Here is a 13335-nt window from a genome sequence, read left to right as displayed (position 1 = left end):
CCACTGCACGCACTGACTACGGCAAAATAAACAGCTCACGGGTCACATAAGAATCTTAAGAGGCACTTACCAACTTGGCAAAAATAAGCTAATGAGGCTTTTCCCGGCTGCAGTGTGCTGAAATATTGCTGGGGACTCAGTTCTGGGAGAGAGTCTTCAGCTGACTTGTAAAAACCGCACATCAAAACCAATGCAACACCAGCTCTAAATACGCTGCGGCCGGAAGACATCGTGAGCTGTGGCTGTGTGTGCGCCAGGAGACTTCGCCTGCTGTGATCCGCTGCCTGAAGCGATACCTGGCACAGAGCAGCAGAGCAGCGGACTGTTAGACTAAACTTGTTCCAGTTAAAGATACCGTTAAAGATACCAGGTGAAGAGTTAAATCACTACAGGACTTGACTTTACCAGAACTTTATTTCCTTCTAGTGAAAAAAAAATTCTGAGGGAAAATCATACATAAGAGTACTAAACTGATAATACTTTTGTTTCATTTTATATTTTTATGGTGCTGGGGATTGTCTAAGAGAGTTTAGGGGAGTTCAGGGACGGTTTAAGGAAGCACTGTGTGACTGGGCTAACTGCATTCTCAGGCCTTGGAGAGTACGTCTGTCCTGCTGCTGTTGACTCTGGATTCGGTTTGGTGTTTGGAGACAAGTTTCTAGCCTGAAGGCACAACTCACATCAAACTTATAATGCCCCTGTTGCTGCCTTTTGAGAATTACAGTCACTCAATACCATACTCACCTTAATTTTTGATAACCACAAAAGAAATCAAAGATATCTACAAAATGCTTAAGTTTCACGGATATTTACTAAAAACATATGTTAAGCTGACACTCTTGAACATTTGAAAATTAACTTAAAGTATCCTTTATTTATTATTATTTCCCATGTTAAGAAATGAACCCAAAGCCTTGTACAAGCTAGGCAAGCACTCCACCACTGATCCTTCAGCCAGCCATCTTCTTACTTTCTTAGGTCAGATGTCTAAACTGGCCCTGAATTTATGATCTTCCTGCCCCAGCCTCCTAAGAAGCTTGGAGGACAGGCCTACACCACCAAACCTGACTCAATCCATTTTTATAATTGGACATTTTGCTTGACCCACTTATAGCTAGTGTACAACAAATATTCCAGCAACTGCTGGACACCATTTGGTTGGGAACAAGACATGGAAAACCCTGCTTGCAGGTTTACTGCCTTTTAAATCTCCCGAGAGATCCGCTCATACTCTGCAAGAACATTCACTCTGAACAGAAGGCCACTCCAGTGCGCGCACACACACACACACACTCCTAAGAGTAAGGGCAGAGTTTTTTTCCAGAGAATAAGATGACAACTTTATAAAGAAATCATAAACCACTGGCTAGCCACTCCATTCATCCAAGATGAAGATATTTCTCCCTGGATAGCAGGTATTCTTGAAAAGAAAAAAGAATAAAACTAATGATTCATGGATTGCTTAATACTTCTGAAATTCATTAGAACAAGTTACTATTACTGAACAAATTTTCCATTAGTTTTTAATCCTGAGTTTTGTTAAAAAGATGAAAGTAAAATAAGAAATAGCAGTTGTAAAGGTTGTGTGAAAATGTAATCTCAATAATACCTCATTTAATGGTAGCCTTAAAATTAGAATTGATTATTCATTATAACCATTGTAAGCAGCCTATCTCAGGGTTGCTTTGTTAATAGAAATGTTTTAAAATGGATCACTCACTATTTTCTTTGTATTCTGGAGGAAACTGTATATTTCTGTGGCTAAGGGAATAACTACGGAGCACTCATTACTATATGAAATAACAATAACCTAATTAAGCAGCCAAGTATTGGGCTGAATCACAACTGAGAGAACAACCATCAATTATTTCCTTGACTACAACTCAATGAGTCTAATTGGACATTAGAGTTGGCACACCGCTCCTCTCCCCACAGTGTGCTCTGCAGCCAAAGGTTTGACTGCACATCCAAAGCAAACATCGGTGAACTTCCATGTAACTGGACAGGTGAGACTACACCTGTGAAAGTTCAGTGACCAGTCAGGGGCCAGAGGCAGGATTGTGATCTCACAATCATTAACTGTTTAAAACAATACTTAAGAGTCCGCTAGAGCTGAAACTGTAATAACCACACTTGAATGGATAAGGAGACACAGAGGGAGAAAGTGAAAGGTGAGGCGGTGACAGAGACTAGAAATCACAACACCAGAAGTCAAAGTTATTAGAAATAGTTAAGTCTACACCAAAACCCATGAATGCAACTTGGGAGCAGTCTCTAAAGAGGAAACTGGCAGGGACAAACACCAAGGCAACTTCTGAAGCCCACCAAGCCATCCGCCTTTCTCTCCCCTCAGCTCTCTCACATATGGTCTCCCTGTGCAGCCTAGCTTGGCTTCATGGCGACCCCCTTGCCTCACACTCCAGAATGCTGAGATTACACGTGAGAGCTGTACTCACTTCTTTAAATAGATCCGCTCATTTTTATTTTAAAAGTTATTATTCATATTCTTTGTTTTTCAGCATTTACAATCTTTCACCTTTTATCTGCATGTAAATAAATCTTCCACCTCTTCCACTGTTATTCAAATCTACCCCAACCAGCTACGAAAGAATAAACAAACTCATGCACGGACAATGCACAGTGCTTGTCAGAGGCTCACCCTCCTTTAGCTAAAGGACAGAGAACGTGGGTGGGAAAGAACATCAGCAAGTGGAGTAAAAACAGACACAGAAAACTGACTTTTCCTTCCAGTAACTAGAAAAGGGACAAAAAAGCAGTGCTTGGTGCTTCAGAATTCTACACACCTACACAAACTGCTAAGAACCCTGGGAGAAAAGTGACCGGGCTCTCTGAGTATGACAGATCCTGGATTCAGAACTCTTCACAGATGTAAGGCAGCTTTCACTGGGCTTCCTCATTCCACCTCTGCTGAAGTTGTTTATGATTCCTTGTGACTTCTATGTGGGGCAAGCAGGGGGGATATCAGCCAATGATTTCATCAGCCAGCGTATGGCAGGCACTTTATTTCCAGAAATGTTTATGTTGGTAGGCACTGTGTCAGCAGGAACACAGCACAAAGATGGGCAGATATAAAATGTAACTTACACCCAAACTATTCCTTGTTCAAAGCAGCATGCTGACCAAACCACCTCAGTCTCAAAACCAAAGGCCATATACTCCAAAGCCAGTTTGAGATGCTGCCAAGATAATGACAAAGCCAAAGACCATGGAGAACTGTGCCCTAGGACATGCAGAGCCAAAGACCATGGAGAACCGTGCTCTAGGACATGCAGAACCACCTGCTGCTAATCTCTAATGAGTAACTGCTATGTACCCAAGTTCTCTGAAGGACCTGCATCTATATAAATGCCCTGCAGCACACTTGACCTGCGCTGGGTAGAACAGACAGACAGACACTGTAAAACCAGCACCCTGCACTGCCTCTCCCCTCTTTACTATCCTCCTTTGCATCTGCTGAACATCTGTAATGTTAGGAATGTATGTAGCCTCCACCAACCATAAAGCTAATGAAATAAAGACAACATCTAAATGCTGGAGATCCCCCTGCCTCCTTGTAGTCTACCTAGTGAGCCTACCGTTGAATAAACACAGGCTTGTGGCTTTCTGTTCATTTTATCGTCATTGTGCATTTATGTGTGGATGGTAGCTATCTGGTGCCTGGTAAAGTACTGGCCCAGGATGAGTCCAAAACAGATCTTAAGCCCCTATGTGACATGCACTTGGTGGCAGAGGATCAAGAAACAGCAGTTTTCTTAGGCAGAGCATAGGAAGGGAAGTATTTAGGAAAGGCTGGATGTTGGATGCTCCAGTAAACACGCTGTCTACAAGAACACCGAATCTTAATCTTGCATTACTTTGGCTGATTTGCTACCAAATACCTAAATAAATAAATAAATAAATAAATAAATAAATAAATAAAGCCTTCATGTGGTGGCTCGCTTATTTAAAGCAGAAATATACCTCTTATTTTGTACCTCTAGGTCTCAGCACCACTTGCTCCTACACGCAAGACTATCTCACAAGCAGAATATCACACTACTCTTCCATTCTGGACAATCAACAAATCCTTACAGCCCCGCCTCCGCGCCTCCACCCCTCTGCCCAAGGCAGCTCTCTAAATTGCAAGTTCCAAAGAATCACCTTCTCTTTGCAGAAAGGAAGAACATTCATCTGTTCCCAGTACCACCTTAAGGACCTCTTCCCAAAAGATGGAAGGGTTGATTACTTAGTTTCCGCTCACGCTTTGCTTCATTCGCTTCCCTCGCCCCGTATTTCCTCCTACTCGTTCAGCAAAAGAAAAGAAAAAAGAAGAAATCAAAACCAGCGTCGTTCGGTGCCCCCGAAACGGATGAGCTGAATCAGAAGCCGGAGCTCCGCGCGCAGCCTGGCTAGAAGAACGCTGCGGGTACTGATGTGCATGCAATCCTGCAGGCAAAGTCTCCAGGCCCGCGCTACCCACCTGCCTGAGATCCTCGTGCAGTGAACTGAAAGGTCTCTGAGGCCAGCACTTCCCGCAACCCTAGTGAAGACGGTGACAGAAGGCGGGACAGGGGCGGGTGCCCAAGGAGGCTCGCAAAACGACTACACCGCCTACCAGAGACAGCTCACCGCCCACGGCCAGCATTGCCTCCGCAAAATCAGTCTCTTGCGCAGAAAAAAAAAAAAAAAAAAAAAAAAACCGCGGCTCCGCCTGCTCCTCGTGCTCCTTACGTAAGAGATCCTCCAACCAATGGAAGGTCAGGGGGCGGAGCGAGCCCAGCTCCAGGAGACAGAATCTGGAGTCCTCCCGGCGGCGCGAGGAAGTCTTGCAGTTGCTGGGCCAATCAGCAGTGTGGGTGGGAAGAGGGGCGGGGAGAAAAGAGGAGAAAGAAAGGGGCCAATCAGGTCAAAGAATTCTGGAGTGACAGATTCTAAGGCCCGTGGTCTTCCGAGCGAGGCGCCCAGAGGGCGCGCCCGCCCGGGCCAATCGCCGGCCCCTCACGGTGCGGAGCGAGCGCCTCAAAAGCTCGGGTTTCTCAGCTGATTGTCTCCAGCCGAGAGTTGTTTGCTGCCGCCGCGGAGCCGAGCCGCGGCTGGAACAGACGAGCCCTCCGGGGAAGGGGGAGGCGGGCCCGAGGGCAGCCGCGACCCCTGTCACGGCGCAGCCCGGGGCCGCAGGCTGGGGTGGGCGGGAGGTCCGGGGGGCGCTCGGGCCGCTTCCTTCCCGCGCTCCCTTCACGCTGCTCGCGTCCCCTCATGAGGGTGTCAGTGGCCGGGCCGGCGGCCTCCGCGGTCCCCACGCCCGGCGGGGCGGTCGCGGCCTCGGGAGCCGCGGCTCCGGGTTCGGTGCAGCTGGCGCTGAGCGTGCTGCACGCGCTGCTCTACGCCGCGCTCTTCGCCTTTGCCTACCTGCAGCTGTGGCGGCTGCTCCTGTACCGCGAACGGCGGCTCAGTTACCAGAGCCTCTGCCTCTTCCTGTGTCTCGCGTGGGCAGCGCTCAGGACCACGCTCTTCTCGGCCGCCTTCTCCCTCAGCGGCTCTCTGCCCCTGCTGCGGCCACCCTCTCGCCTGCACTTCTTCCCGCACTGGCTGCTCTACTGCTTCCCCTCCTGCCTCCAGTTCTCCACGCTCTGTCTCCTCAACCTCTACCTGGCAGAGGTAAGGCGGGAGGACCGGCGAGCGGGGGAGCGGGGCCGCCGGCATCCACTCCTGCCGAGACTGACGGGGGTCGGGGCGGGGGAGGTGGCGGGAGAGCAGCCTGGGGACACTGAGACACTCCTGTCTAACCCTCTCCCTCAACTTAAGCCGCTGATGGACTCGGTGCCTGAGGGGGGTGGAGGTGTGTGTGTGTGTGAGAGAGAGAGAGAGAGAGAGAGAGAGAGAGCGTGCCCCGACAACTTAAGGCACTAGGACACCCTTTGTTCAGTGTCCCAGACCTCCACATAAGGCGTTGGTGGCGACCACAGAGTGGCATCTTAAGAAGTAGCAGCTCCGGCCGCTCTGTCGGGGCTGGACCGGGTTGAGGGAGGTTGGATGCTGAGGTAGAGGCAGCTCTGCTGAAGCTGGACCGCTGCCAGCCATTACGTCACCAGGCAGAGCTGTTCCTCCGCTATTGTTGCTGCGTTTCTTTTATTAGAAGCGTATATTCCCCCCTGCATCTCCTTAACCGTGGCTCGATACACCTTACACAAATTCTGATCGATCGCTTCCCCGACGGGGTGAACGATCAATAACCAGTACTGCGGGACAGTCGAAGGACCTCCATAAAGCCCTTAGTGTTTGTCCCGATTGCTGCTTGCTTTGGCGATTTAGTCGGTCTCTTACAGCACAGCGCTCTGGGGGAGAGCTAATTAGGAGAGAAGATACTAGCTTAACCTGTGCCTGTTGCAGAAACAAGCCACCGAACTGTGCCCCCCCCCCTCACAACTTGTTTAATAGCTGGAGTCTAATCACACCCCTGTTCTCTTTCACGGGGAATGTGAAATTGTTGGGTTGCATTGTTCTGCAGCACTTTGGTATTTGACCCATTTCAGACAGACTGGGGAGTATAAGGTTGTCAATCATGTATATCACTGGTATTTATGCCTTCGTACTTTCAGGTTTGCCCCCCAAAAGTCTTCCTTTCCCTCAAAATAAGAGCTTAGGAGAGGAGAGAAAAGGTGACATCATACACTTAATACTGACTAATATAGAACGGTATTGGTCTATGCAGCTAATCCTCTCAAAGGCTTTTGGAGGTGATGAGAATTAACACAGTTCCGAGGAAAAGTAACCAAAATGGCACTTTTGAGTTAGATTGTTTATATTTCCTACATAAACCAACTCTTTTTCTCCCTTAATAAACAGGAAAACAGAAAGCATTTTTAAAATCGCAGTTGTAATTTCAGCTATATACAGTTATTATATATGCAAGCTATATCTAATAAAAACAACTATTAAGTAACAAAACCAAACTTTATTTATAATTATCTATGCACATAATACCAAAAAAACACATAATAGCACAAAAACTCAAACCCTTAAGAAGCAAAAGTGAAAAGCATATGCAATTGTAAATCAAATAAACATGCTACTATGGTGCCGCATTTGGGGATCATCTGATTACTTAAGTTATTATAACACATAAGTAAACTGATATTGAATTCTTCTTGACACTTCTGATAGAACATTAGTAATTTCTCATTATTGAGGCTTACTGTTGCCTCAGATACATTTAATCTACCTGAAAATGATTAAAAGTCCATTCCATTTGCTAGGAGCATGGTCTCCTCCCCACCCCCCAGTATGTCTTGGCTTAAGAAATTATATATGCCATTCATTGGGCCTTGGTAATACCACCGTTTCACTTGAGATGTAACACATTATCAAAGTGTTCAGCTACACTTAGCTACAGTTAAACATGCACTTAAGTAAGTTTTACATCCAAGTTACCAACAGCCTGAGTAAGATCTCGATGCCTTAAGGTTGTATCTTCTACCAGCCAACACCTCTCACTGGAATGGAAATGAAGTGGCCAAAACATCGTAATAGAAAAATATCAACTATATTTAAGCACAAAATTCTAAAAAGAATTTCTAGAACAAAAAAAGAGTATCTAAAATTTTTCGCATATTTTATCACTGATATTTCAAGTAAGGAAACATTAAAGTCTGAAAGTCTTACTAAATGAATCACTTGTTTGTGTGATACACTTTTTTGGGGGGAAAAATCTCTTACCCTAAAAAATATAATTTTCAAAATACTGTATTAGCTTTTTTGTTTAATTGATTGTTTCTCGGTTTCTTCTGGAAATGGGTTATTGCTATTTGTCTTTTATAATAAAAGTAAAAAGTTTAGGACATATAATACTTGAATAAATGTTCTTTTTTGGAGAACCTGCTTCAAAGTAAACATTTGAATCAGAATTTATTTCCCAGTTCATAGATATCTATACTTAAAGAGTATTTGAAGTCAAGCATGGTGGTATATGCCTATAATTCCAGCATTTGGAAGGGAGAGGCTGATTTTGAGGGCAGCCTAAACTACATAGTTCTGAGACAATATGGCCTATGTGACAACTGAATTTAAAAGGTGAGTATGTTAGCACATTTGTAATCCTTGCACCTAGATGACAGAGGCAGGAGGATCTTTGATTACAAGTAAGAAAAAAGGAATTTTTTTTCTTGTGTTATTTGAGGCAGGCTCTCTATGAACTCCAGGCTGGCCTTGAACTCTCCATCCTCTTGCTTCAGCCTTCCAAATGCTAGGAAATATAGATGTATACCACCCCCAGCTCTGTATGACAATTTTTAAATAACACTTCCATGTAACTGGAAGCATATTTTCCATTGATCATTCTGAATTAGAAAAGTCTCTTCGAGAAGTTGTTTCTCTATTTCAATTTTTGTTTTGTTTTCAGATGGGCTTGCTAATTATGTCAGACTGGCCTGGAATTTTCTGTGTATCCCAAGATGCTATCAAACTTAAAACTCACATACCTCAGCTTCCCAAGTGATGGGATTGTGGGCATTGCTGCTATCCCCAGCTTTTGAATTCGTCATACTATCGCAAAGTTGTAGAGAAAGTTTGTTGACCAAAATAAAACGAGTATTTAATTTTTGTCCCAAAGTATTGTCTTTACTATCTCATATTAAATACTAATTCCATTTTACTTTTAATTTAAAACATTTGTTGTGTTCATGTCTGATGAATTAAAAACATTCAAACTTTTCATTAGAAAGAACCATGGATCAGGCCAAAAGATATGTCCCATCAGTTAAGAACACTCACTGCTCAGCGCCTGCCGTGGTAGCCTACAGCTGTAACTGTAGGTACAGCATACCGACATTCACACACATCCCCTCAGACACATAGTCTAAAAATAGAACCGTAGATCATTATAAACATAGAAAGCAACATTTACTGCTTTGAACATATTTTATGGTGACTCTTCCAAAACACATAGTTTTTAAAAGTTAAGAACTGTGTAAACCATTCATTCTTCTGGTTTACACCTACATGGAATTGAGCTAAATGTATTTCTTTCTGACTTTTCATCTTTCTGATTTTGGGGATTGGGGAAAAGTATAACTTAAAAATGGAGACTGAACTTCTTTTGGCAGTATGAGTAGAGCATGACCTTTACCTGCTAAAGTTTTGTACTCTTATATTTTCCCCAGTGAAGATTTCAATCTTTAAATAGATTTTTCTGATCATATCCTTCATTAGGACATACAAAAAGACAACATAAGAGTTAGTACACTAACTTTGGAGCACTATGGTGCATGCCAAAATGAATGAGTTCATCTTTGAGGTCCATATCGACACTCTTCCAGTTTCTATAATATAAAAGCCAGTTCCTTAATCAGTATAAGATGCAATAACTTGATTCTAATGCTAAAAGAGCTAAAATATTATATTTAAAATTTTAACTTCATAAATGCTATTATTGCCTCTTTGAATAAAGGTACTATTCTAAATATCAATGACACTCTAAATAAAATGTAACTCAATTTCCAGGTATCTTGGTTTGTTATATTATTTCCCACAAATGTATTTTTACTACCTAAAATGGAAATTCACAAGGACAGGTTATTTTGTCATATTTTTGTCTCAGTGCAACTACAGCTACTATGAATATATTATTAAATGATACAAAAGTTAAATTTTAGAAAACATGTAATATGTACAATTAATTACCTTATTTTGATGAGTGTTTGAGGTAAATATGTATAGGTTGTCTATAATCTTTACATTTTGTGCTTAAAGATTATACATGTTATAAATGCATAGATTATCTTGGTTTAAATAGAAAAAAGTTAATTTTTTTCAGTGTTTGACTATCTGCAAGGAATATAAACTGCTTCTCTCTAAGTCTACTCAACTACCTTTACCCACTAACTTGATCCTACTTTTTCTATGAGTGAGCCTATAGTTTTTCACTGAAGGCAGAATTAGATTGTCTTAGGTTTTAATGGATTTAATATTTTAAGACATTTAATAACATAATTACTGTGAGAATCTAATGTTCAACAAAGCTGATCATGTGAGTACAGGTGCCCAGGGAGGCAAAAAGAGGGCATTGGCTCCCTGGAACTTGAGTTCCAGGCAGTTGTTAGCTACCTGATATGGGTGCTAGGAACCTACTGCAACAAGTGCCTAACTGTTAAGCCATCTCTCCAGCCATACAAAATAAAATCGTTTAAAAAAAAAAAATGCAATGTAGGCTGGAGAGATAGCTCAGTGGTTAAAAGCACTGGCAGCTCGTCCAATGACCCAGATTCAATTCCCAGCACCCATACAGCAGTTCATGACTATAATTCCAGTTCCAGGAGATCTGACACCCTCACACAGACATACACGGAAGCAGAACACCAACATACATAAAACTTCTTAAATCAAAACTATGTTGGAAGTCCTAGCAGTTACAATAAAACAAAAAGAAATTAAGTTTAGTATTTAGTAAAATTGTATTTCTAATGACATAATTGCTAAGGTCAAACATCCTAAAGAATCTTCAAAAACTATTAGAATTAATAAGTGAAATTAAATTACAGGATAAGACTTTTTATACTAATTGGAAATAATTGGAAGCTGAATTTGAGAGGGTTTCACTTACAAAACAATAGTATTAAAAATTAAAGTACTTAGAAATAAATGTAATATAATGCAAGATATACAATACATATAATGAACACTATGAAACATTAAGAGAAATTAAAGAAAACATATAGTTCAATAATAGAATATTTGACTAACATATACAAAGCCCTGGATTAGATCCCTAGCACTAAAAAGACAAAAACCTATGTAAATGAAAAATACACCTAACAGGATACATTGTTTTTAAGATGTAACTTCTCCAATTTGAGCTATACATGAAATACAGCCCCTATTAAAATCTCTGCAGAAGTTATAAAATACTTGGAATATTGTTTGTGGAAAATAGAGGACTTCCAAGTCCTTAAAGTTGAAAAAGAGTAATAAAGTTGGAGAATCATACTGCCTGGTTTTTCAAGAGGCTTTATAAGCTAACGTATTTATAAAGCTAAATACAACTCCATGTATTACTGGTATAAAGACATATCAGCAGAGCAGAATTCGGAGTTCTGAATTAGACATGCACACAATTCAACATGTTCTGCAAAGATGTCAAAATTTAGTAAGAGAAAATTTTGTTAAATATACAAATGAAAAAATGAAGATTTAGTCTTATACATACTTTAAAATCTTCTTAATATAAATCATAAACTTAAATGTAAAAACTAAGATTTGTAGAAGAAAATTTTTGTTTTCTTGGACGAGGTCAAAATTTCTTGGTTAGAAAATTAAAATCATGAAGTAAAACTGACAAATGAATTCTTAAAATTAAAGCCTTTTGTTTTTAGGGGGTTTTTTGTTTTTTTGCAAAACACAAAGTGAAAGTGAGAAAATATTTACAAAATATATATCTGGCCAAAGAGTATGTATTTAAAATATATTAAAAAAAACTTTTAAAATTCTATAATAAGAAAAATAGGCAAAAGTGTTCAAGACACACTTTGTAGAGAGATTTGTACAAGACCAAGAAGCACTTAAAAACGGCAGCCAACAGAGTGGGAAAAGATCTTTACCAACCCCTCATCAGATAGAGGCCTAATATCCAAGGTATACAAAGAACTCAAGAAGCTAGACACCAGAGAATCAAACAACCCTATTAAAAAATGGGGTACAGAGCTAAACAAAGCGTTCTCAATTGAGGGATATCGAATGGCTGAGAAGCATCTAAGGAAGTGCTCCACATCATTAGCCATCAGGGAAATGCAAATCAAAACAACCCTGAGATTCCACCTTACACCAGTCAGATTGGCCAAGATCAAAAATTCAGATGACAGCAGATGCTGACAAGGATGTGGAGAAAGAGGAACACTTCTTCACTCTTGGTTGGGTTGTAAACTGGTACAACCACTCTGGAAATCAGTCTGGCGATTCCTCAGAAAATTGGACATAGTACTACCTGAAGACCCAGTTATTCCACTTCTGGGCATATACCCCAGAGAAGCTCCAACATACAACAAAGACACATGCACCACAATGTTCATTGCAGCTCTATTTATAATAGCCAGAAGCTGGAAAGAACCCAGATGTCCTTCAGTAGAGGAATGGATACAAAAATTGTGGTACATTTACACAATGGAATACTACTCAGCTATCAGAAACAATGACTTTATGAAATTCATAAGAAAATGGATGCATCTAGAGACTGTCATCCTGAGTGAGATAACCCAGTCACAAAAGAACAGACATAATATGCAGTCACTGATAATTGAATACTAACCCCAGAAAGCTCTGAACACCCCAGAAACAACTCACAGAATGTGTGAAGTCCAAGAAAAAAAGAAAAACCATTATGCTTAATCTTGGTTACATCCTGTTTTACATGTACTTTATGCTCATTGTAACTAGTAAGATCTTAATGCACACTATCAAACCTTTAAAAAAAAAAGCCAAGCACTGACAAAAATGTATTCATATACTTTTATGCAAAAATGCTTAAAATTTGTACATTTATGTTTGTTTTTTAAAATAAAGTTCTTCAATTAAAAAAAAAGATACCAACAGCAAAAAAAAAAAAAAAAAAGTAATAGGTCAGGATGATTAGTTATCAAGAGAATTAAAATTATAGTCATGATTAATTACCACTGAACATTGATTAGGGAGTCTAAAATGTAAAAGACCATACTAAAGACTGCTGAAGATATGTTAGCTAGAAGTATACACGGGAGGAGTGGCTAGAGAGATGGCTCAGCACTTAAGAACACCGGCTACTCCTCAGAAGAACCCAGGTTCAATTCTCAACATCATCAGGCAGCTCACAGCTCTCTGTTAACTCCTATTGTAGGGCATCCAAAATAACATCCTCACACAGACATGCATGAAGGAAAAACACCAACACACGTAAAACCAAGCCCTTTTTAAAAGGGTTTGTGGGGGGAGGGTTCGGGGGCTGATGTTTAACTGTAAGGCTTTAAAACCAGTTTGGAAAACAACCTTTAAAAACTGCAGTGTAAGTCTGTCACAAAATCTAGCCATTATTGTCTTAAATATCTAAAAGAAACCATATGTCCATAGAAAGCCTTATATATGAAAGCTCATATTAGGTTTATTTACAAGAGCACAAAACTGAAATGGACCCAGTACCCATCAAAAGCATGGCACTCAAAGGAGCTCTACTGCTATCCAGTTGACTTTTTAAGCACAGACAACATAAAGTCAGTAGACTGAATGAAGGAAGCAGACTCTTCCCTTCCCAAATGACCTCACTTATTCTAATTATAGTAAATGATTTTAAACGCAAAGTAATCTGTGGTAAATAGG

At 41.0% G+C, this 13335-nt stretch overlaps 2 protein-coding genes across 4 annotated transcripts in view; one reads left to right on the top strand and one right to left on the bottom strand.

Moving 5' to 3' along the window:
- The window catches only part of TXNDC16 (thioredoxin domain containing 16), a 77427-nt gene extending 72785 nt beyond the window's left edge, over positions 1–4642 (bottom strand). For all 3 annotated transcript variants that reach the window (XM_080917324.1, XM_080917325.1, XM_080917326.1), the window contains exons 1-2: positions 4481–4642; positions 71–296 (exon numbers count right to left, since the gene is read on the bottom strand). In XM_080917324.1, the coding sequence (XP_080773450.1) occupies positions 71–230 (160 nt within the window). In that variant the 5' untranslated portion in view covers positions 231–296; positions 4481–4642. The remainder of the gene's footprint in view (positions 1–70; positions 297–4480) is intronic.
- Positions 4643–5256: 614 nt separating this feature from the next.
- The window catches only part of GPR137C (G protein-coupled receptor 137C), a gene marked incomplete at both ends in the record, with an annotated part of 49368 nt that continues 41289 nt past the window's right edge, over positions 5257–13335 (top strand). The window contains one exon of the mRNA XM_080916623.1: positions 5257–5658. Within this exon, the coding sequence (XP_080772749.1) occupies positions 5257–5658 (402 nt within the window). The remainder of the gene's footprint in view (positions 5659–13335) is intronic.

Source organism: Micromys minutus (genome assembly GCF_963924665.1).
Source record: "Micromys minutus genome assembly, chromosome: 5".
NCBI classification, from domain to species: domain Eukaryota; kingdom Metazoa; phylum Chordata; class Mammalia; order Rodentia; family Muridae; genus Micromys; species Micromys minutus.
This window is presented reverse-complemented; position numbering and strand designations above follow the sequence as displayed.